The sequence below is a fragment of the Aquarana catesbeiana genome, linkage group LG06 (assembly GCF_042186555.1).
Source record: "Aquarana catesbeiana isolate 2022-GZ linkage group LG06, ASM4218655v1, whole genome shotgun sequence".
Classification (NCBI taxonomy): Eukaryota; Metazoa; Chordata; class Amphibia; order Anura; family Ranidae; genus Aquarana; species Aquarana catesbeiana.
The window spans coordinates 390,364,570-390,390,232 of record NC_133329.1 but is presented as its reverse complement, the minus strand read 5'-3'; the positions used below and the strand labels follow the sequence as shown (position 1 = coordinate 390,390,232).

General features: G+C 47.2%; 1 protein-coding gene across 4 annotated transcripts in view; it reads right to left on the bottom strand.

Moving 5' to 3' along the window:
• Positions 1-25,663, bottom strand: part of DNPEP (aspartyl aminopeptidase) — a 101,753-nt gene that overhangs the window by 30,127 nt on the left and 45,963 nt on the right. For all 4 annotated transcript variants that reach the window (XM_073634322.1, XM_073634323.1, XM_073634324.1 and 1 more), the window contains exons 8-10: positions 21,411-21,518; positions 18,275-18,352; positions 5,257-5,340 (exon numbers count right to left, since the gene is read on the bottom strand). In XM_073634322.1, coding sequence (XP_073490423.1) covers positions 5,257-5,340; positions 18,275-18,352; positions 21,411-21,518 — 270 coding nt within the window. The remainder of the gene's footprint in view (positions 1-5,256; positions 5,341-18,274; positions 18,353-21,410; positions 21,519-25,663) is intronic.

The window sequence follows — 25,663 nt, the reverse complement described above, 5'->3', positions numbered from 1 at the left end:
TGATTGGAAAAAAAATTAAAAAATAATATTATGTAAATATATATATATATATATATATATATATATATATATTTGAAAATTAGTAACAAGTCTTCCTGACAGTTGTCAGCACCCCTCCCCCCCCCAATGGAATTCACTGCAGCATTCCTAATCGGCATGCCTTTTCTGATCAGTCACTTAAGCCAGTGGATCAATAACAGCCGGCCAACTAACACATTGAGACCATTGTCAGCAGTGGCAACCTTTGTGCTTCCATCAGTAGAGGTTTTCTTTTAGGGAGTTTATTTTCTTAACACAGACGGGTTAGGGGTTAAAATTGAAGTCCAGGAAGGTATGAAAGACACAAATGAATAAAGCTCTGTATTCATTACTACATCATAAAATATATATTTTTAAATGCAAGCAGTGCAGGTACCTGAATGTAACGTGTATAGCAGAGCTCAGACTGGGAGAAGGAGAAGCAGCACTGGGAGCCAATTAGCTGGGGATGGGCTGTGGGCGCGACAGAGGAAGGACCAACAGAGCAGAGGAAGGGCCGTGGGGGCGACAGAGGAAGGGCCGTGGGGGGGGGAGGCGACAGAGGAAGGGCCGTGGGGGGGGAGGCGATAGAGGAAGGGCCGGGGGGGCACGACAGAGGAAGGGCCTTGGGGGGGGGGCGCGACAGGGGAAGGGCCGTGGGGGGAGCGTGACAGAGGAAGGGCCGTGGGGGGGGCGTGACAGAGGAAGGGCCGTGGGGGGGCGCGACAAAGGAAGGGCCATGGGGGGGGCGCGACAGAGGAAAGGCCGTGGGGAGGGGCGCGACAGAGGAAAGGCCGTGGGGAGGGGCGCGACAGAGGAAGGGCCGTGGGGGGGCCACAGAGGAAGGGCCGTGGGGGGGCCACAGGGGAAGGGCCGTGGGGGGGCCACAGGGGAAGGGCCGTGGGGGGGGCCACAGAGGAAGGGCCGTGGGGGGGGCCACAGAGGAAGGGCCGTGGGGGGGGGAGACAGAGGAAGGGCCGTGGGGGGGCCACAGAGGAAGGGCCATGAGGGGGGGCCACAGAGGAAGGGCCGTGGGGGGGGGCGTGCGACAGAGGAAGGGCCGTGGGGGGGGGCACGAAAGAGGAAGGGCCGTGGGGGGGGGGGGGGCGACAGAGGAAGGGCCGGGGGGGCAAAACAGAGGAAGGGCTGTGGGGGGGGGGGCGACAGAGGAAGGGCTGTGGGGGGGGGTGGGGGGGGCGACAGAGGAAGGGAATAAGGATGGGGGAATGAGACGTACTTTGTAACCCCATCAGAAATTAAGCCGGCAGGGCTGACACCACTTGCTTTGGAATCAAGAACTCAAAATACACTGGTGGAAATTCAATAAAGCTGCTACACACAATTTTTCTTTTTTTGTCACCAGCTCTCTGCTCTGTCCCCTCATTGGAGTGCCAGGCATGTGGGCGGATCCCAACCATATGGTCGAGATCTTTCCTGAGCCTGGACCAGCTCTGTGATGTCCATGTCGCTCTGGCCTCTTGTTTCAGCACAAGCGGTTTTGGGATCTGGCAAGGACTAGAATTACCTGCCTTGGGCTGCACAATAACACCCCACTCTGGTACAACAAACACCTGCCCGAACTGATTCAGGGTTCCGGACCCAGTTGTCTGGATCTCGAAGGGGATATATTTGCTTTCACATTTGATACACCAAGGTATCCTTAAAACCTTCGACCAATAAAAATCGGAGTTTAATCTCCTAAACCACGTTATTTCGATAACCTCCAGTTGTGTCACGCCCTTTGGACGTAATTTGAGGGTACCTATCTGACCTTGCCTACTTTAGATGCCCTTCTAGTTATATGTGGGGGCAGGAACATCATAAATTAATGTCCATTTTTTATGATATTTTAATTATGCCCGGTGCATCCAAGAGTGCATATGCCCTCAAGAGTAGGTGGGTAACTGACGTGGGCGAATTGGATGATGAGGACTGGAGTGAGATCCTGGAAGTGGTATCTCCTAAAATGTCGGATAGACTTACCCAAACCTAGATCCTTCACAGATCCTACCTCACTCCAGAGCGTATGGCAAAGTTTTGCCCATCTAGAACCCCCGAATATCTGAACTCCACGGGCACTTTTGGACACCTGATCTGGCATTGCCCGCGTATCTAGGGCTTCTGGGCATAAGTTATCCAGTTTTTACATGACCAGATGGGTTCTCCGGTGACGATGAACCCCAGACAATGTTTGTTGGGATTGTTTCCCCGATTCTGATATGGACAAAAACACACTTCAATTTGTACATAAGACGCTGTTCAGTGCCAGGAAGGTCATCGCTAAGGGTTGGATCCAAGCTACACCCCATACGTTTGTTGCTTGGATAACTGAGGTTAATAATAATCTCCCCTATAAGAAAGTAATCTATTCCAATAGAGGTTGTCCGGGTAAATACAATAAAATATGGGACAGGTGGTTGCAGTCCACATCTACTTGTACCTCATAGGGATGAGCAAATATATGTGGGGTACAGAGTTTACCAGGGTTTGTTGTCTTTACTTAAACATAGGTTATCTACAGTGGCGTCGCTAGGGGGTGGCTTTTGGGGCTATAGCCCCGAATCTGGGGCCCATAGCCCCGAGTCTCTGCAGTGGTCCCCAAGGGGGGGGGCTCTTTGGAGACCCTGATGTAAGGAGGGGCTCTCTGGGGACCCTGATGCAAGAGAGGCTCTCTGGGAACCCTGATGTAAGTGGGGGGCTCTCTGTGGACCCTGATGCAAGGGGGAGGCTCTCTGGGGACTCTGATGTAAGTGGGGGGCTCTCTGCGGACCGTGATGTAAGGGGGGGGCTCTCTGCGGACCCTGATGCAAGGGGGGGCTCTCTGCGGACCCTGATGCAAGGGGGGGCTCTCTGCGGACCCTGATGCAAGGGGGGGCTCTCTGCGGACCCTGATGCAAGGGGGGGGCTCTCTGCGGACCCTGATGCAAGGGGGGGGCTCTCTGCGGACCCTGATGCAAGGGGGGGCTCTCTGCGGACCCTGATGCAAGGGGGGGCTCTCTGCGGACCCTGATGCAAGGGGGGGCTCTCTGCGGACCCCGATGCAAGGGGGGGCTCTCTGCGGACCCTGATGCAAGGGGGGGCTCTCTGGGAACCCTGATGTAAGTGGGGGGCTCTCTGGGGACCCTAATGCAAGGGGGAGGCTCTCTGGGGACTCTGCTGTAAGGAGGAGGCTCTCTGGGGACCCTGGTATAAGGGGGGGCTCTGATGTAAGTGGGGGGCTCTCTGGGGATATATACACACACACGTATATTACTGTATATACATGTCTATGCCCGCTCAAGCGTATGACTTTCTTTACTACGCTGCTATGGGCTCTAGCCCCAGATCTTTTGTAGACCTAGCAACGCCCCTCGTTACCTATATGTCTAGGCCAGGCTAGTATTTAGTACCCCTTTTGAACGTATGTGTTGCTCTGTATATAACTAGAAATGGTTGTGTTGAATTAGATTTGAGGTTTCTGTCCTAACGTTTCTTCCTGTTGAGCTTCTTCCTGATACTTACAGTCCGTATTTTTATAAGTATGCTTGAACCTCAATAAACCTTTGTTTGAATTAAAAAAAAAAAAGAAAATGGGTCACAGGAGTGCAGAACGAACTGCACTCCTGTAATCCACCGGAGAAGTACAGCCAAACCAGCTTCACCGACCGATATACGTAGACAGAATGGCACTCCTGCGCAAACTAACGTACCTGTATGTCAGTCCGCAAAAGCATGATAGCGGGCGTGTGCGCGCGCCGCGGGAACGTGCCCGCGGACTCAATGTCCGGCGGCCCGCGATCTCGGCGAGGAGAGGCAGAACGAGGAAATGCCTATGTAAACAAGGCATTTCCCTGTTCTGCCTAGTGACATGACACAGATCTTCTGTCCCTGTCATTGGGAACAGTGATCGCTGTCATGTCAGTGTAGCCCATCCCCCCTACAGTTAGAACACGCTGAGGGAACACACTTAACCCCTTGATCGCCCCCCTAGTGTTTAACCCCTTCCCTTCCAGTGACATTTATACAGTAATCGGTGGCTATTTTTAGCTCTGATCGCTGTATGAATGTCAACGGTCCCAAAATAGTGTCAAAAGTGTCCAATCTGTGCGCCGCAATCCCGATAAAAATCACAGATCACCACCATTACTAATAAAAAAAAAAAAAAAAAAAAAATGAATAATAAAAATGCCATAAATCTATCCCTATTTTGTAGACGCTATAACTTGTTTACCAAAAATATGTAGAAGAATACATATCGGCCTAAACTGAGGAAGAAATTTGTTTTTTTATATATTTTTTGGGGATATTTATTATAGCAAAAATTTTAAAAATATTGCTTTTTTTTTTCAAAATTGTGCTATAAACAAAGAAAAAGCCGCAGAGGTGATCAAATACCACAAAAAAAAAAAAAAAAAAAAAATTGTCAGTTAAAGCGACGCAGTGCCGTATCGCAAAAAATGCTCGTCAGGAAGGGGGTAAAATCTTCCGGGGCTGGTTAAAAAAAGGAAAGCATAAAACACTGAGCGAAGTCCACATTCTATTCTCCTAATATTCCAAAATCAATGCAAAACCCCAAATATTAAATAAATGTTCTATAAAAAGGTTTTTATTCTTTACAACTGGCATGCTGGTGATACTTTATATTTCGGACAGATTTACCGATTGGTATCATCAGTTTTTACCAAAGCACTTGCTATTGTTCAGGTCTAGTGCTGTGGGGCTGTGATGGACCTTATGGATCCTTGGACATTGATATAAGGACACATTTTCGGTAAACAGACTGTTGTGGAAAAAAAAAAAATGGTGGAGTGGAGTAAGTAGTAATGTGAGTAGCAGCTGGTAGGAAATAACTCAGAGTTCAAGGTTACAAGTGCCAACAGACTAGTCATGCTCGCATATTCTTGTACATTTTGGGAGAGCTGCGTCATGCGCGCCTTTTCTTCCAAGTAAAGGTCACATATTCTCCTGTCCACTGCAGCTGTTTGTAGGATCGTCGTTCCCCCCCTCCCATCTCCTTGTAATGTCCCCACATTCGTATATACACAAGGACACAATGGGGGCAAATTCTGGTGCAGCTGTGCCATGGTAACCAATCAGCTTCCAGGTTTTACTGTCAAAGCTTAACTGAACAAGCTGAAGGTGGAAGCCGATTGGCTACCATGCACAGCTGCACCAGATTCTGAGTGCCCCGGTTTTAGTAAATCTCCCCCTAGTTTGTCCTGATAGGACGATTTTCCCATCACTCCCAGCATGCCTCACCTCCTCATTGTCATACAGGGTGATCATCCTGACATTGGGGTCGTTGGCCAGAGAGGTGGAGGATTCACAGGAGCCCAGGAGACCCTGCGGGGTAAAGAGGAGAACATGTTTAGTAGACATAGGAGAGGCCAGACAAAAGCATCAAACAATGTAAAGTAACAGTTTAATAACATTTTGATTTTCAGTAAAATGTATTTTTTTATAGTTTTGGGTAGATGTTGGGAGAGGTAAAGTGGCCGTAAACCTCAGACCTGAAATATGAACAAAGCATATCCCTCTATAGTGTGTACTTGCCTCACTCCAGAGCACTAAGTGTCATTTCTGTCTTGTTCCTCTGCTATCTGCATGAATCACTTATGACAAGTTTTCCTGACACCAAGAGAAAAAGGTGACAGGGGAGGGAGCGCCAGAACACAGCCTGTGATTGACAGGTGTTGATTTACTAAAGGCAAATAGACTGTGCACTCTGCAAGTGCAGTTGCTCCAAAGCTTAGTAAATGAGGGGAAGCTCTGCCGACTTCCACCATCCAAATCATGTGCAAGCAAAAATGCATTTTTTTTTAAATTTTCCCTGCATGTGATTGGGTATTCTTTCCAAAGTGAAGCTTCACCTCATTTAACCCTGATGTAGCAACATTTCATTCCAGGAATGGATCCAGCTGCTTTTAGGGGACGGGGGTGATGATTGTGCAGGAATGACCCTAGGCATATTGTTTGCCTTCCTCCGATTCAAAACTGTCGGAGCTGTGAAAGGATGAATGTAGCCTTTTTTTCAGCCTGATTAACAATGCATGTATTTTGCTGCCAGGCAAGGCTTGTAGTACGGGGACATTTGTTTTGCATTAAACAGTTACCTAGAAAACTCTTCTTCTGTCTTCTAATGATGTGGATGCTGCAATTAATCCTCAGTGGTGAAAAAATAAGCTCAGCTCCAACTCCATGAATAACAAATCAGATTAATTTACCAGATCAGTCATGGACGCCAATAACTAGACACCATTCTTCATGGAGGTCAGATGAGCGATTTTAGACCAAAATCGCAGCGTGTTGGAGGTGAGGGTCGGGGATAAACTGATAAAAAAAAAAAAAAAAAAAAAAAAGGATGCTATTTTTTTTTTTTTTGCTTTTTATTTTTGGAGTCAAGGGGTTTGATTTACTAAAGGCAAATAGTAAATGATCAGAAGCTCTGCTGACTTCTATCAATCATGTGCAAGCAAAAATGCATTTTTTTTAAATTTTCCCTGCATGTGATTGGGTATTCTTTTCAAAGTGAAGCTTCACCTCATTCACTAAGTTCTGGGGCAACTGCACTTTGCAAAGTGCACAGTCTATTTGCCTTTATTAAAGACTTGCCGCCCGCCACATAGCAAAATGACGTCGACAAAGTGGTTGCAATATCCTGACCGGATGTCAAATGACGTCAACAGGATATCAAGCTGCTGCGCGCTCCCGGGGGCGCGTATAATGGCGATCGTTGTCGTGGTGTGTCAGTCTGACACACCGCAACACCGAACTAGATAAAGAGTTTCTGACGGAGACTCTTTACCACGTGATCAGCCGTGTCCAACCACAGCTGATTACAGTGTAAACAGGAAGAGCCGTTGATCGGCTTTTCCTCACTCGCGTCTGTCAGACGCGAATAGAGGAGAGCTGATTGGCTGCTCCTCTGATGGGGGGGGAGTCTGTGCTGATTGATTATCAGTGCAGCCCCCCTAAGGATGCCCACACTGGACCACCAGGGACGCCACTAGGACCACCAGGGATGCCCACCACTAGTAACCACCAGGTATGCCACCCATGGCCACCAGGGATAACAATCAGCGCCCACAATGCCTGCCAATCAGTGATGCCCATCAGTACCATCCATTAGTGTACATCAGTGCCACCTATCAGTTCCCATCCATGCCCATCTGTCCCGCCTATCAGTGCCCATCCGTGCCACCTATGTGTACCCATCAGTGCTGCATATCAGTGCCACCTATCAGTGCCACCTGTGCTGCCTTATCAGTGCCCGTCAGTGCAGCCCCATCAGTGCCCATCAGTCGGTGAAGGAGAAAACTCACTTATTTACTAAGTTTTGTAACAGAAAAACAAAAACAAACAAAAACAAAAAAAAAACACGCAGCAGCGGCCCGTTTACCGGAAGTGGGGAAAGGGACCTGTCAAAAACAGATGCCCGTTCCCCCTCCCCCTGAAAGGTGCCAAATGTGACATCGGAAGGGGAGAGGAAGCGTAAAAGCAGAAGTTCCACTTTTGGGTGGAATTCCGTTTTGATTACTATATCAAAAATAAAAGAAGAAATAGGTTTTTGCCTAACTATCTACCCTAAATCACATTGCTAATTGAATATTATACTTGTTTGTAGCCTAAATACTGAAATTTACGCTCAACCCCTTCCTGACCGCCGCACGCCGATATACGTCGGCAGAATGGCATGGGTGGGCAAAAGGGCGTACAGAAACGCCCCCTTTAAGAAGTGTCATTGTAGGCGCGTGCGCCGCGTGCTCCGATGTCCGCGGGGTGCCTGCGATCGTGTCACGGAGCGGAAGTACGGGGAGATGCCTATGTAAGCAAGGCATTTCCCCGTTCTGCCTTGTGACATGACAGGGATCTACTGCTCCCTGTCATCGGGAGCAGTGATCATTGTCATGTGAGTGGTAGCCCATCCCCCCCACAGTTAGAATCACTCCCTAGGGACACACTTAACCCCTTGATCGCCCCCTAGTGTTTAACCCCTTCCTTGCCAGTGTCATTTACACAGTGCATTTTTATAGCACTGATTGCTGTATAAATGACAAATGGTCCCAAATAATGTCAAAAGTATCCGCCATAATGTTGCAGTCAAAAATCGCAGATTGCTGCCATTACTAATAAAAAAAAAAAAATAATAATAATTAAAATGCCATAAAACTATCCCCTATTTTTTTTACTTTCTGCTATAAAACATATCCAATAAAAAAAAAAAAAAACAAATAAAAAATAACAAATTTCTTTATCAATTTAGGCCAATATGTATTCTGCTACATATTTTTTGTAAAAAAAAAAAAAAAAAAATCCCAATAAGCATATATTGATTGGTTTGCGGAAAAGTTACAGCGGCTACAAAACTATGTGATATTTTTATGGCATTTTTGTTTATTTTATTTTTTTACTAGTAATGGTGGCGATCAGCGATTTTTAGCGGGACTGCCTCAGATACCTGACACTTTTAAACCTTTTTTTGAACCACTGACACGAATACAGTGCTAACGAGTGCTAAAAATAGGCACTGTTACTGTAATAATGACACTGGCAGGGAAGGGGTTAACATCAGAGGGGATCAAAGGGTTAAGTGTGTCCCTAGGCAGTGCTTGCTAACTGTGTGGGGGATAGACTGACTGGGGGAACACAGAGATCTGTGTTCCTGCTTAGCAGGAACAGAAGATCTCTGTGTTCTCCCATGTCAGAATGGCCATCTGCCTTGTTTACATAGGCAGACCGCTGTTCTGCCTCTCTGGGGAGCAATCGCGGGTGGCCGGCGGACATCGGGTCCGCCGGACCTGCTGATTGTGCCCCCCTCTGTCCAATGGGCACACGCGTGCCCACGGGTACATCGTTTTGCGCAATAGAGCCACCCTGCCGCAGTATATCTGCAGGAGGTGGTCCTTAAGTGGTTAAAACTTAATTTTTTAATATTTTATAAAAAAAAAAAAAAAAAGGAGGGCAAAATAAAACGAGTGCGATATTTGACACAGTTTTTGATAAATGAACGCATCAATATCTGGTTGGATGGATATAGGTGCAATTCTCAATGAATTCTCAAGGTGCTCACCAGATATTTTGGTTCTAATTTTGCCCTTCCTGTGCTTCATCCTTGAAAATAGTTGCTCACAAATATAGGTACTGCCAAAAACAGATGAAATGAACAAGGCGCGATTGTGAAGAGTGGGAGATTTTTCTTTGGGAAGATAAAGAGAGACATTTTTCCTCAGTCGTGGAGGACATCAATGGCGTCCCTAGGGGGGCCAGAGGGGGCCCAGACCCCCCAACATTATGCTGTGCCCCACCATGTGCCCCCCAATTAAAAAAAAATTGTTATTTTTTTTTTTTTTTACAAAAAGGCAATGTCTAAGAGGGAGAGCGTCCCCAGTCAGCTCCTGCAGGCGGTACCTCCCCCCCTCCCTCTGCTCGCTAACACTGCATAATGCGAGCGCTCACACAACCATGGACGCCCGATCTGCTCCTTCCCCTGCATCCTCATTGGCAGGGAGAAGAGCGAGTTGCAGGAAGGACTCCACCAGGACTCTCAGTTACTGAAAAAACAGACTGATTTCTCCCGTCCTTAGGACAGAAGAACCAGCCTGTAAATTCCAAGAGATGCCAGAACAGCGCTGTCAATAGCAGGGGCAGGACAGCAAGAGGAGGCTGGGGAACCCCACAGTGGCAGAACACCAGGGCCCGGAGGCAAGACATCCTTTGCAACCCTAATAGTTCTCCCACTGCTTTGGACCCTTATATTTTCTTGGTACGCTGGTGACATATATCTCTTGTTTTCTGCCACCCTGGGGGCCTCACTGCAGAACATGTGAAAGGGCCGTCGTGGGATCGTAGTAAAGTTATATATATATACACATTATATATATATATATATATATATATATATATATATATATATATATATATATATATATATATACACACACACACACACTATATATATATATATATATTTGCATTTTATAGTTGCCCCCCTACTTTTGTCCCTGTCCCCCATGTGCCCCCCCAAATATGAAAGCTGGAGACGCCACTGGAGGACATCCATCCTTATGGCGACCTAGTGACCTTGTTGCCCGGTTTTATCCACAAGCGCCATATGATCTCTGCTGAAGCCCAGGTTCACACTTCCCGCGACTTCAGAGTTTTGCACGACTTCCATGCGACTTCTTTAATCACTTGCTTACTGGGCACTTAAACCCCCCTCCTGTCCAGACCAATTTTCAGCTTTCAGCGCTGTCGCACTTTGAATGACAATTGCGCGGTCATACAACACGGTACCCAAATGAAATTTTTATCATTTGTTTCCCACAAATAGAGCTTTCTTTTGATGGTATTTGATCACCTCTACGGTTTTTATTTTTTGTTAAAAAAATTGAAAAAGACAGAATTTAAAAAAAAAAAATTATATTTTTTTTATATTTTGTTATCAATTTTTGCAAACAGTTAATTTTTCTCCTTCGTTGATGTACGCTGATGAGGCGGCACTGATGGGCACCGATAGGTGGCAGTGATGGGCACTGATGGGTGGCGGTTATGGGCACTGATGGGTGGCAGTGTTGGGCACTGATTGGGCACTGATTGATGGCAGCACTGCTAGGTGGCACTAATAGGTGGCACTTGTGGGCATTGATGGCACTTGTGGGCATTGATAGGTGGCACTTGTGGGCTTTAATAGGTGGCACTTGTGGGCATTGATGGCACTTGTGGGCATTGATAGGTGGCACTTGTGGGCTTTAATAGGTGGCACTTGTGGGCTTTAATAGGTGGCACTTGTGGGCTTTAATAGGTGGCACTTGTGGGCACTGGCAGATGGCACTTGGAGGCACAGATGAGGCATCTGTGCCTCCTTCCTCTTCGGGACCGATGTCCCTTTGACATAAGCCGGTGATCGGCTTTTTTTCCTCCTCACGCTGTCAGCGTGAGGAGAAAACGAAACCGATCACCGAGCTTTTGTTTACATCATGTGACCAGCTGTCATTGGCTGACAGCTGATCACATGGTAAGGGGCCGGGACCGGCCCCTTGCGCGGATCTGTGATCATCCGAGTCTCCGTGACTCGGTGATCACAGCGCACACACCGCGCGCCCTGCAGGGTGCGCACAGTGCGCGTGCATAGGGGAGGATGTCATATGACGTCCTCCCGGAGATTGAGGTCCGCGCTGTAGCCGTCATTCGGCTATGGCCCGGACCTCAAGTGGTTAAACAGAAGTCAATCCAAGTCATACCAAAGTCGGACCAAAAGTAGTACAGGAACCTTTTTTCTAAGTCGGAGTGACTCAAGTCGCATCGATTAGAACGGTTCCATTGCACGGAATGGGGTGCGACTTCTGATGCGACAAGTTCTCCAAAGTCAGAGCGATTGTTGCATCTGTGTGAACCGGCCATTAGGAAGTCAAACTATCTGGTAAGGAGGTGGTGGGTATTTGCGGTGTCGGAGCTCTGAAGTCTACACAATCTGCATAGGGGATTGTTAGCACTTCATTTTCACTCAACACATGGACTATGCCTTTGAATGTTTCAGATAAGTTTACTGCATTTATTTTTCAATATTGTGTTTTTTTAAATATATCTTTATTATCATGAAGATGTCACTATTGTTCAAAGAGACAGTGCAATTGTTTTTTTTTTTTTTTTTTTTTTTGCTCACAGAATATGTGGGTTTTATAGTAGCTGCACTTTCTTTTTATTTGTTTTATGTTTTTTTTTATATATATACATATATTGTTTGTTTTAGGTCATGTGGAATTTATATAAGGTGGAGCAGTTATTGGACAACATTGCATTTTCCACTATATAAAATACCAGTAATAAAAAAGGTATTACTAAAAAGGAAGGCCTTGCAATGCAAAGGGCAGTTTTGAGTACTCAGCACTAGAAGGGTAACCTCTCATCTTATTAAACTGGATTTAAAGCTCCATTTTATTTCTAGCTTTTTCAATGTGTAGAAAAAGGTTATACCCATGGGGAGGTGTTTACCGCTCTTTGTCCTCGCTAGGGAGACTCATCCTCTCCTTGTTCTGTGATCAGTGTCAGAGACAGAAAAATCATGGAAAAGCCAAAATTTACAAATTTCACCAGAACATAAAGAGGGAATATCTTCCAGTGGGGACAGTTGTTCCAGTGACAACTGTCTAAGAAGGGATTTCCCTTCACATGAGACACGCTCTTGGTGTCGGTGGGAGGAAGAATAGGGCCCCGTTGTGGGTGTCGGTGGGAGGAAGAATAGGGCCCTATTATGGGTGTAAAGTGGGAGGAAGAATAGGCCCCAGTTGTGGGTGTTGGTGGGAGGAAAAAAAAAAAAAAAAAATCGGGCCCCGTTGCGGGTGTCAGTGAGAGGAAGAATAGGGCCCCGTAGCATGCTGGTGGGAGGAAGAATAGGGCCCTATTATGGGTGTAAGGTGGGAGGAAGAATATGGCCCCGTTGCGGGTGTCGGTGGGAGGAAAAATAGGGCCCAGATGCGGGTGTCGGTGGGAGGAAAAATAGGGCCCCGATGCGGGTGTCGGTGGGAGGAAGAATAGGGCCCCGATGCGGGTGTCGGTGGGAGGAAAAATAGGGTCCTATTATGGGTGTAAGGAAGAATAGGGCCCCGTTATGGGTGTCGGTGGGAGGAAAAATAGGGCCCTATTATGGGTGTAAAGTGGGAGGAAGAATAGGGCCCCGTTGCGGGTGTCGGTGGGAGGAAAAATAGGGCCCTATTATGGGTGTAAGCAAGAATAGGGCCCCGTTGTGGGTGTCGGTGGGAGGAAGAATAGGGCCCTATTATGGGTGTAAAGTGGGAGGAAGAATAGGCCCCAGTTGTGGGTGTTGGTGGGAGGAACAAAAAAAAAATTAAAAAAATCGGGCCCCGTTGCGGGTGTCAGTGAGAGGAAGAATAGGGCCCCGTAGCGTGCTGGTGGGAGGAAGAATAGGGCCCCGTTGCGGGTGTCGGTGGCAGGAAAAATAGGGCCCCGATGGGGGTGTTGGTGGGAGGAAGAATAGGGCCCCGATGCGGGTGTCAGTGTAAGGAAGAATAGGGCCCCGTTATGGGTGTCGGTGGGAGGAAAAATAGGCCCCCGTTGTGGGTGTCGGTGGGAAGAAGAATAGGGCCCTATTATGGGTGTAAAGTGGGAGGAAGAATAGGGCCCCGATGCGGGTGTAAAGTGGGAGGAAGAATAGGGCCCCGATGCGGGTGTCGGTGGGAGGAAGAATAGGGCCCCGATGCGGGTGTCGGTGGGAGGAAGAATAGGGCCCCGATGCGGGTGTCGGTGGGAGGAAGAATAGGGCCCCGATGCGGGTGTCGGTGGGAGGAAGAATAGGGCCCCGATGCGGGTGTCGGTGGGAGGAAGAATAGGGCCCCGATGCGGGTGTCGGTGGGAGGAAGAATAGGGCCCCGATGAGGGTGTCGGTGGGAGGAAAAATAGGGTCCTATTATGGGTGTAAGGAAGAATAGGGCCCCGTTATGGGTGTCGGTGGGAGGAAAAATAGGGCCCTATTATGGGTGTAAAGTGGGAGGAAGAATAGGGCCCCGTTGCGGGTGTCGGTGGGAGGAAAAATAGGGCCCTATTATGGGTGTAAGCAAGAATAGGGCCCCGTTGTGGGTGTCGGTGGGAGGAAGAATAGGGCCCCGATGTGGGTGTCGGTGGGAGGAAGAATAGGGCCCCGATGCGGGTGTCGGTGGGAGGAAGAATAGGGCCCCGATGCGGGTGTCGGTGGGAGGAAGAATAGGGCCCCGATGCGGGTGTCGGTGGGAGGAAGAATAGGGCCCCGATGAGGGTGTCAGTGGGAGGAAGAATAGGGCCCCGATGCGGGTGTCGGTGGGAGGAAGAATAGGGCCCCGTTGCGGGTGTCGGTGGGAGGAAAAATAGGGCCCTATTATGGGTGTAAGCAAGAATAGGGCCCCGTTGTGGGTGTCAGTGAGAGGAAGAATAGGGCCCCGTAGCGTGCTGGTGGGAGGAAGAATAGGGCCCCGTTGCGGGTGTCGGTGGCAGGAAAAATAGGGCCCCGATGGGGGTGTCGGTGGGAGGAAGAATAGGGCCCCGATGAGGGTGTCAGTGGGAGGAAGAATAGGGCCCCGATGCGGGTGTCGGTGGGAGGAAGAATAGGGCCCCGATGCGGGTGTCGGTGGGAGGAAGAATAGGGCCCCGATGAGGGTGTTGTGGGAGGAAGAATAGGGCCCCGATGCGGGTGTCGATGGGAGGAAGAATAGGGCCCCGATGCGGGTGTCAGTGGGAGGAAGAATAGGGCCCCGATGCGGGTGTCAGTGGGAGGAAGAATAGGGCCCCGATGCGAGTGTCGGTGGGAGGAAGAATAGGGCCCCGATGCGGGTGTCGGTGGGAGGAAGAATAGGGCCCCGATGCGGGTGTCGGTGGGAGGAAGACTAGGGCCCCGATGCGGGTGTCGGTGGGAGGAAGAATAGGGCCCCGATGCGAGTGTCGGTGGGAGGAAGAATAGGGCCCCGATGCGGGTGTCGGTGGGAGGAAGAATAGGGCCCCGATGAGGGTGTCGGTGGGAGGAAAAATAGGGTCCTATTATGGGTGTAAGGAAGAATAGGGCCCCGTTATGGGTGTCGGTGGGAGGAAAAATAGGGCCCTATTATGGGTGTAAAGTGGGAGGAAGAATAGGGCCCCGTTGCGGGTGTCGGTGGGAGGAAAAATAGGGCCCTATTATGGGTGTAAGCAAGAATAGGGCCCCGTTGTGGGTGTCAGTGAGAGGAAGAATAGGGCCCCGTAGCGTGCTGGTGGGAGGAAGAATAGGGCCCCGTTGCGGGTGTCGGTGGCAGGAAAAATAGGGCCCCGATGGGGGTGTCGGTGGGAGGAAGAATAGGGCCCCGATGCGGGTGTCAGTGGGAGGAAGAATAGGGCCCCGATGCGGGTGTCGGTGGGAGGAAGAATAGGGCCCCGATGCGGGTGTCGGTGGGAGGAAGAATAGGGCCCCGATGAGGGTGTTGTGGGAGGAAGAATAGGGCCCCGATGCGGGTGTCGATGGGAGGAAGAATAGGGCCCCGATGCGGGTGTCAGTGGGAGGAAGAATAGGGCCCCGATGTGGGTGTCAGTGGGAGGAAGAATAGGGCCCCGATGCGAGTGTCGGTGGGAGGAAGAATAGGGCCCCGATGCGGGTGTCGGTGGGAGGAAGAATAGGGCCCCGATGCGGGTGTCGGTGGGAGGAAGACTAGGGCCCCGATGCGGGTGTCGGTGGGAGGAAGAATAGGGCCCCGATGCGAGTGTCGGTGGGAGGAAGAATAGGGCCCCGATGCGGGTGTCGATGGGAGGAAGAATAGGGCCCCGATGCGGGTGTCAGTGGGAGGAAGAATAGGGCCCCGATGCGGGTGTCGGTGGGAGGAAGAATAGGGCCCCGATGCGGGTGTCGGTGGGAGGAAGAATAGGGCCCCGATGAGGTTGTAGTGGGAGGAAGAATAGGGCCCCGATGCGGGTGTCGATGGGAGGAAGAATAGGGCCCCGATGCGGGTGTCAGTGGGAGGAAGAATAGGGCCCCGATGCGGGTGTCAGTGGGAGGAAGAATAGGGCCCCGATGCGGGTGTCAGTGGGAGGAAGAATAGGGCCCCGATGAGGGTGTCGTGGGAGGAAGAATAGGGCCCCGATGAGGGTGTCGTGGGAGGAAGAATAGGGCCCCGATGCGAGTGTCGGTGGGAGGAAGAATAGGGCCCCGATGAGGGTGTCGTGGGAGGAAGAATAGGGCCCCGATGCGGGTGTCGGTAGGAGGAAGAATAGGGCCCCGATGAGGGAGTCGTGGGAGGAAGAATAGGGCCCCGATGAGGGTGTCGTGGGAGGAAGAATAGGGCCCCGATGCGGGTGTCGGTGGGAGGAAGAATAGGGCCCCGATGAGGGTGTCGTGGGAGGAAGAATAGGGCCCCGATGAGGGTGTCGTGGGAGGAAGAATAGGGCCCCGATGCGAGTGTCGGTGGGAGGAAGAATAGGGCCCCGATGCGGGTGTCGGTGGGAGGAAGAATAGGGCCCCGATGCGGGTGTCGGTGGGAGGAAGAATAGGGCCCCGATGAGGTTGTAGTGGGAGGAAGAATAGGGCCCCGATGCGGGTGTCGATGGGAGGAAGAATAGGGCCCCGATGTGGGTGTCAGTGGGAGGAAGAATAGGGCCCCGATGCGGGTGTCAGTGGGAGGAAGAATAGGGCCCCGATGAGGGTGTCGTGGGAGGAAGAATAGGGCCCCGATGAGGGTGTCGTGGGAGGAAGAATAGGGCCCCGATGCGAGTGTCGGTGGGAGGAAGAATAGGGCCCCGATGAGGGTGTCGTGGGAGGAAGAATAGGGCCCCGATGAGGGAGTCGTGGGAGGAAGAATAGGGCCCCGATGAGGGTGTCGGTGGGAGGAAGAATAGGGCCCCGATGCGGGTGTCGGTGGGAGGAAGAATAGGGCCCCGATGAGGGTGTCGTGGGAGGAAGAATAGGGCCCCGATGAGGGTGTCGTGGGAGGAAGAATAGGGCCCCGATGAGGGTGTCGTGGGAGGAAGAATAGGGCCCCATTGTGGGAGGATTTCTGTCAGCTGGCTGTGCACCCACGCATTTGGTGAGACTCCATTGCGCTGTGTACACATTTATCCAGTCTTATTATTTTAGCATGAGCTCACATACTACAAGAAGTGTATTTTAATCACACGCTCAGCTTACTCCATGATGGCCTTAAAGCCTTAATGTGGTGAATTGACAATTTCAGTACTCTTATTTTTATTTTATTTTATTACGGCTGTGTGTCAAATCTAAATATCACAAACTCATTGTAAGTAATTGCACCGATATTCAAACATAGTGCATTAACTGTGATTTTCAGCAATCATGTCTGATGTAGAGGATCGCTTTCAGACCTGGAGAGGCGAGTTTATAAACCCTTGAAAAAAGAAAACAAATTTTCTGAAAACGCATCGTATTTTTTCTCGCCATAGTCACCTTTCTGGTGAAGGTTATAGAGTGGACTTTGACTCTATGTATTGTATGATTGATCTTATTCTGTGATTTTACATAATACATATTACAGCTGCACGATTAATCGTCAAGAATCGTTATCGCGATTTTTTCCCCCCCTGCGATCTTGACAAAGTATTTTCCGATTCTTTCTATGCAGAGAATTCTCTCTGCTCTGCTGAAGCCCACAGCTGTCAAAAAAAAAAAAAAAAAAAAAAGAGCAGTCTGCCAAGAATTACAACATTCTTTAGCAGTGGAACTTAAGTATAAACATTGTAACGATTTGTCCTTTAGATCAAAGGAATGAGGGAAGTTTAACCACTTAAACACTAAACCTTTTTCTGACATTTGTTGGTTTCAAGTTAAAATCATTTTTTTTGCTAGAAAATTATTATATATATAAATATCTATATCTATATCTATAGATATAGATATAGATATAGATATATCTATATATATCTATATCTATATCTAGAGATATAGATATAGATATAGATATATATATATATATATTTTTTTTTTTTTTTTAATAGAGACCCTAGAGAATAAAATGGTGGTTGTTGCAATATTTTACGTCACACCGTATTTGCGCAGCAGTCGTTTAAAGTGTAATTTTTTTCCCAAAAAATTGCATTTCATGAATTAAAAAAAAAACCTAACCAGTAAAGTTAGCCCAATTTTTTTTTTTTGTATATTGTGAAAGATTTTACGCCGCGAGAATCGTGATCTTTTTATTCTAAGCAAAAAAAAAAAAAAAAAATCACGATTCTCATTTTGGCCAGAATCATGCAGCTCTTATACATATACAGCTGTTTCTTTTATAGCGCAGTAGTGTGAAGAATCCCATAGGATTTAAAAGGAAATATTTATTTTGCGTTTTTAGCAAGGTAAAAAAACGCAGCAAAAATGCATCAGTGTGAAAGCAGCCTAAAAATTTTTAAACAGTTTTTAAACATATTAAAAAAAAAAAAAATCTTGCATAAACTATTCCAATTTTAAAGGGTAAAAAGCATGAGCAATGAGCTATATTTAGACGGACTCCTTAACGAATGCTCAGAAATCATTAAAGAAAAGGATATATTTGAATACAGCTGAACTTTCCATAAACCCCTGGGAGACATCAGCCCAGGATATTGATGAAGAAAGCGGTGATGGATGATACAAATATCTGCTCTCCATACCATCATCAATCCTGTCCTCTCACCTTCAAGCGACGTGCGCTAGGAGGGTCACTGGGATGGATCACGTATCGGCAGCTCTGAAGTCATACAGATCACAGCGAGCCTCCGACACATCATCCATTCGATTCACAACTCGGAGCAAAAAACATTTGTGTGTACAATGGGTACCGACCTGGAGGGCACAATAGCAGCTGTGCAGATTGTCCAGGCGTGGTCCAAAGATAAACTCTTCATAGGCCCCTCCTAAAGTCTGAAACAAAAAGAGGAACAATTTAGGAGAAGTGATGATTGGTCGATCAGTACATCAGTATAATTCAAATTTAGATCTGGTCATAAATAAAACTGTATTCATTCAGTACCGATCATATTCTGGCCTCTCGGCGTTGTTTTGGCACCATCATCAGGGCTGCTGTTAGAAACCTCAGGGCCCCATACAGTAAACCTGACAGGGTCCCACCCTCCAAATAAACACAATTTACAATGCTTCAGTTATGAATGAATACAGCGAGTGATCTGTAACGATCACTCATTGTGTTCATTCAAGAAAGGAAGGGGCTGGTAAATATGACATATTTACTGGACCATTTTTCCCACTGTCCATCCTGAAGGATCCTATTGTGTGGTTGCAGCTGCCAGCAGGAAGGAGAGGAGGGAAGTCGGCAGCACTGCAGGGGTGGCGGTGGGGGTGGTGGGTACATAGGGGGGCCTGGGTATCAGGGGGAAACGTATTGTCCAGAGTGAGTGTGATCGGTACGGCAGGGTGGCAATTACTGGAACTGATCTCTGCATGGCTCTCTCAGAAGCAGCTGAAAGCTGGTGGGAGGGAGAGGAGAAGAAGCCGGTTTCAGCTGCCGATCACCCTCCCTGCCCACATTATGATTCATCCTGTTGCCTGGAACCCCCTGCTGGCCTGGACCCAGTATAAGAGGACCGGTGGTACCCCCTTATTCACTGCCCTGACTACCATACATCACCAGCAATGCCACATACAATGATGGCTCATTCACACTAAAGTGATCCATCGCAGGGCGGTAATGTGCATTATGGCACTCATTAACGTGCGTTGTCTCAAGGCAGCACATTCATCATGAATGGGGGACCAAAGCACCAGAATAGATGAAAAACATGTATTGCGGTGCATTGCTGAACAATGAATAGCACTGCAACGTACATCAAGCAAGTGCACTGCTTTGCGCTATGGCAACACGTGCTCTGTGGTTTAGTGCATGTTGCTACAATGCACACGTGTGAATGAGCCCAGAATGACAACCATTTCACAAACAAATCCAGTTTTGTTGAGGAAAAAAAATAAAAACCAATAACCCCTGGGTGATCAATGTACACTGCATGGATTTTATCAAACTTTGTTGTCTAAAAAGTGAATCAGAATAGGAGTGACCTCTTCATTATTAATCAGCTTACGCATTGCAGTGTTCTAATGAGGAAAGTTGCAGGGTCTGCATCCCTTTAGAAGTGATTAGCCCTTTGGAGAATGACATTTTTTGTTGCAGGGGATACCCAAAATCTGATTTATATCATAGTGCAGACTTTTGGGAAAATCAGTAAGCAAATCACACAAGCAGGAAAGTACATATCTGGGGAACTGTGTACAGAATGCCTCCAGGTTGCCATATTCCATATTTTTTAATTACAAACTTGCATATTGAAAAGTTTACAGCAGTATGGCTTGTGCATGAATTGTATATGCTTGAATGTAATAGTGTTTAGGTCCAATTCGTGGGATGGTACAGCTATGCACCATGCACAGCTGGACCAGATTCTGTTTTAGTAAATACAGAGTAGTTTAGGCAATGTAGTACAGTATTGGACATACGGAGTAGTGTAGGCAGTGTAGTACAGTATTGGACATACGGTGTAGTATAGTATTGGACATACAGAGTAGTGTAGGCAGTGTAGTACAGTATTGGACATACAGAGTAGTGTAGGCAGTGTAGTACAGTATTGGACATACAGAGTAGTGTAGGCAGTGTAGTACAGTATTGGACATACGGTGTAGTATAGTATTGGACATACAGAGTAGTGTAGGCAGTGTAGTACAGTATTGGACATATGGTGTAGTATAGTCAGTGTAATACAGTATTGGACATACGGAGTAGTGTAGGCAGTGTAGTACAGTATTGGACATACGGTGTAGTATAGTCCGTGTAATACAGTATTGGACATACAGAGTAGTGTAGGCAGTGTAGTACAGTATTGGACATACGGTGTAGTATAGTATTGGACATACAGAGTAGTGTAGGCAGTGTAGTACAGTATTGGACATATGGTGTAGTATAGTCAGTGTAATACAGTATTGGACATACAGAGTAGTGTAGGCAGTGTAGTACAGTACTGGAAATACGGTGTAGTATAGTCAGTGTAATACTGTATTGGACATACAGAGTAGTGTAGGTCGTGTAGTACAGTATTGGACATACGGTGTAGGATAGTCAGTGTAGTACAGTATTGGACATAGGTGTAGTGTAGTCAGTGTAGTACAGAATTGAACATACGAAGTAGTGTAGTACAGTATTGGACATAGGTGTAGTATAGTCAGTGTAGTACAGTATTGGACATACGGTGTAGTTTAGTCAGTGTAGTACAGTTGGACATACAGTGTAGTGTAATCAGCGTAGTGAATGAGTTACTTGTATAGCGCTACCTATGCAAACTGAATCGCCTCAGGGCACTTTTGTCACCGGTGTCCATCTGTGGTATAGCACGGCACTTTACCCCAAGGGGTCCCGACGCACTTACAAACACATACACATACAACATACAACATACACATATTTGGCATGCATTTGGAGTGTGGGAGGAAACCGGAGTACCCACGCAGGCACAGGGAGAACATGCAAACTCCAGGCAGATGGTGTCATGGTTGGGATTTGAACCAGGGACCCTATTGCTGCTAGGTGAAAGTGCTAACCACTACACCATTGTGCTGCCCTACAGTGGTGTACAGTTGGACATACGGTGTAGTGTATAGTACAGTTGGACATACCGTGTAGTGTAGTCAGTGTAGTACAGTTGGACATACGGTGTAGTGTATAGTACAGTTGGACATACCGTGTAGTGTATAGTACAGTTGGACATACGGTGTAGTGTAGTCAGTGTAGTACAGTTGGACATACGGTGTAGTGTAGTCAGTGTAGTACAGTTGAACATACGGTGTAGTGTAGTCAGTGTAGTACAGTTGAACATACGGTGTAGTGTAGTCAGTGTAGTACAGTTGAACATACGGTGTAGTGTAGTCAGTGTGGTGCAGCGTCAAGCTTCATCTCATCCAATCCAGTGAGGGGACTTACCGCAGGTTGGGTGTCCACCAGGCACAGCTCCATTTCCAGGATTTGTTCAGGTTTCACCCCGAGCCTTTCACAGAGCAAACTGAGCAGCAGAGAGTGATGACGCTCCACCTTATTCAGGAGACAAAAACCACAAACATTTTACAAAGAATGTTACCTGGAGGATAAAATATCCTAATTTTAGTGTATGCAAAGCTACAACCTTTTATTATGTTTGGTACAGAGTGGAGAAGACTAAACCCAAAAACAAATTTAATCTGGATGTGTTTAGGGAACCCGGCAGGGTCTCTTTAAAGCCCCACTCTAGAAAAACATTCTTTTGCAGCGGGACACCCCATCCCACCCCACCCTACATGGGTTAAAGGGACACCATATCATTATTCTTCAAAAATAATTCATACACATATCCATTACTATCCATCCATTATCTAAAGATAGTTTTCGATTTAAGATGCATTATTAATTTAATTTATTCAGCATGAAATGGAACTTAGTTATGTAGCATGAGGCTGTATATTCTGCAATCTTTACATTTTTGGTAAACTCATTCAATGAATCCAAGCTCTGCAAGCTGAGATAACATGCACTGCATTGATGCATTCACACAATTTCACAGTACCCATGAGATAAAACAAAGTTCAGGAATATTCCTTTATCCCATTGTTCTGCAAATCCATGTACACTACAAACTGTATGATTGAATCGCTTCTGAAATCGCTGTTTTACTAACCTGACAGCTTATTATTCTAAATAGGAAACCTTCATTTTGTTTGCAAATATTAAAGATTCTAACTACCAGCAAGAATGAGTCCTTACATTTAAAGAGCACCTGTCATTCCAGATCCATCATGGCAGCGCCTGTTAGCGGGCATCCAATCACCCGCTGCCTCCACGTCCCTCACCTTGTTGTGTCACTGCCGCATCACCAGCCGTCCCATTAAAGTGAATGGGACTGTCGTGAGTCAACAGCAGGTCAGAGGAGGAGCCGCTGAGGGACGGAGATGACAGTTGCTCTTTAAATATTATGATTTAAATCAAGCCTTTTTACTAGTGATTTAAATCGACTTGATTTAAATCAAATCCACTCTGGGGGAGACTGAGTTATAAGGTATTTTTTCCCCATATTCGTCATTCCCCAGACAAAATGGGCCCGGAGTTCAGCTTTAAAAGGAGATCTTGCATCAAAATACAAAGTCCACTCATGATATCCAGGCCCCCTGCCCCTTTAAAAATCACCAATAGTAGTTTCAAAATGTACCTGTAAAGGAAAAAAAAAAAAAAGGAAGAAAAGAAGAAGAATGGAGAAGTGAGATTTATATTTGCCTCCCCTTATCTTCCGCATCGATTGATGGGACATCAGCTTCTTTTTGGGATTCTGGGATAATTCCCAAGGAATGTAGATCCAGCGAAATCTTGTGAGAAGACACTCCAGTCCATTGAGAGCATCCATTAGTGATATTTGGGCTGCTCTGTATTTCCCAGGATATCACCGGAAGGAAGGGGTGGAAGATGAGGGCGAGGCAAGTATAAATCTTTTGCTTTTCCGATACAATTTGGAACTTACATTAAGTGATTTGTGAAAAAGGACGCACCCCTGTGTAAGCAGACCTTATATTTTACTGCAAGGTGCACTTTAAACTGCCCATACACGTAGCAATATTCAGTCAATTTTGAGCCATCAGGAATAGTAAACACGATCAACAATAACCTAAAACTAAAGATTTTACCCCAACATTTCCTATTCCTGATATGCGCCTGCTGTACCATGTACTTGTATGAGAGTCTCCTGTTCTCTTTGTTGTACTTTCTTTGTGTGAAATCCCTGGTGTTCCTGGCAGTCCCTTAAAAACTGACCACAATGAGCAAGAGAACACAGTGTGGTCAGTTCTCTTCCTGTGCCGGGAACTCTTTTAATCAGGGCCGCTGATAAGGCAGTACAGCCGGCCCTTCTGTACCGGGCCCGTGCCCCATCAGATCCAAAGAGGGGTCTGGGCACCTGCTGATTGGGAGGGCCGGCTGTACTTCCTTGTGGATCCCCCTGCAGCGCTGCCAACTGTCTCCCTCCAGCTGCAGGGGGATCGGTTCTAGTATCTGCCCTCTCCACCCGTTGCCCAGGGCATCCCATGCGCCCCTTCTCTCCCACAGCGTTGTTGGCTTGCCTTCTCTCTTATCTCGCAGGCAGCTGCTGCAGGGCACAGGAGGATTGGGTTTAGGATGGAAAGCGGGGGGGGGGGGGATAAATAAGTCATTCACCAGCCCCTTGCTTTTCTGAATGAGCACAGTGAGTGATCGGTACCGATCGCTCCTGTGTCCATTCATAACTCAAGCATAGTAAATGGTGTTTACTATGTTTCAGTTTATGAATGAACAGAAAGCTGTTCAGAGCACTTCCCATTTATTCACTATCCAGGGCAGGTTTGGCTGCAGAGAAAAGGACTGGGGAATCTCTGTCCTCAGTCCCCTTCAGAAGCGAGACATCAGGGTTCTGTTTAGACCCCTAATATTCAACAAAGCCCCTCAACAGGGCAGTTACAAAAAAAAAAGCAAATTAAGGGCTCATTCACTTGTGCTTTGCTCCCTGAAGAGCAGTCAGCATTTGGATCATTCTTTAGTGCGCATTTGACAGACAGTGAGGAGGCATACTTTCCTGTCAGGTAGTTTAAATGGGACCCTGTGATTTCTAACAGCAGCCCAGTCTCCAATGAATAAGCTTGTCCTGACACCCTCTAGCCTTGCACAGCCATTCATTGAGAAGTTTGGTGTACTGTTGTTTCTCCTCCCCTAGCTCTTATGCAGCTGAGAACGGAAGGAATGTGATCACGTATAAAGAAAAAGAGAAAAAAAAAAGGGGGGGGGTGCTTATAATGTGTTTTGTTTTTATATACCAATGATTTGCCTTCCATTTCTATTCTAAACTGAATGGGTTACAAGGTGATTGTTTACATACACTTAAGCTGTCCACCACCCATAGAGTTTGATCACCCAAAATAAATTGTACACTTAAAGCTTCAATGCTGTTTATTGAAAAATGTTCCTCATGATGTTCAATCAGGTTTTCAATTTCAATCCCATCTCCTTGTAGTTGATCAATGTCAGCATTTTATGTCTTTGATTCCTCTGTATTTTTAGGTAGCACAGTATTGTACTGTGTTAGCCATCAATTAATGAAGAACGCTTCAAGTTTTAGTGATACATTTAAAATATATATAAAGCCTGAAGGAGAGGTCTAGGGCACCTAAAAGTTTGCATCTTTAATAACTTAAGGTAACCAATAAATGGTATTGCTTAAAAGACAAGCTTGGCTAAAGCTTTTTTGGCCATACTTGTCTTGTAGGTCACAGGAGTGCAATTACTGTTGCTCTCTTGTGACTGAGAGTCAGCTGACAATCGTAACAGAGCCACTGCAGGCTCTGGAAGGATCCAAACCATATTGTCGGGATCCACTCAGCTGCCTGATTGGCAGCTGGTTCTGGCTCTCAGCTCACAGCTGAGAGCCAAAGCCAGCTACGTCCACCCCTTCCCCAGTCCAGCCCTGCAGTGAGCCCTGGAGGGGCAGAGTGGAGAGCAGTGACCGACAGTTACTGCTCTCTGCTCCAAGAAGACTAAGAGCTGAGCAATCAGCAGTCCTGTGATCGGTCAGATCTTAGTCTTAGAGCCAACGTGGGACAGCTGCAGGATTGGAGCGAGTTATGTGTGGTCCCCCACCCCCCCAAGTCCATACTTCTCCTTTAAACTCAAAACTTTGTGAAAATCTGACAAAGGATAGAATGGCAAGTTTCAATCAAATTGCCAACTATATGGCCAACTTTAGGGCTTAGAGATATGGATTTTTTTATTAGCTCACTTGTGCTGCTAATATTTCTAGCAATTTTTTTCTGTAGGAGTAGCAACTAAATCTGGGCTACAGTACTATCTTGTAGTAACCGTTTGCACATGAATAGGAGCAATGTTCGATGTAGGCGATTCCCAGATATATAATAGTTAGTAGGATAGAGCACAATCTACTTTCATCCTTCTATTTTTTTTTTTGGGGAAGGGGGTATTGAATCAGTCGTCCTTTCCCACTATAGTCAATGAAAGTCCTTCCCATGTAAACCAGACTGATCTGATAGGACCTCATCTAGAGTTTTTGGGATGACCCTTAAATGAAGGAGTCTGGTGGTCTGATTTATACTATTTCTTTCTATAATGTATTTTTATGAAATTCCCAGTCAGGGTTCCCATCAGACTTGAAGTCTTTACTTCTCCAGCTGGAA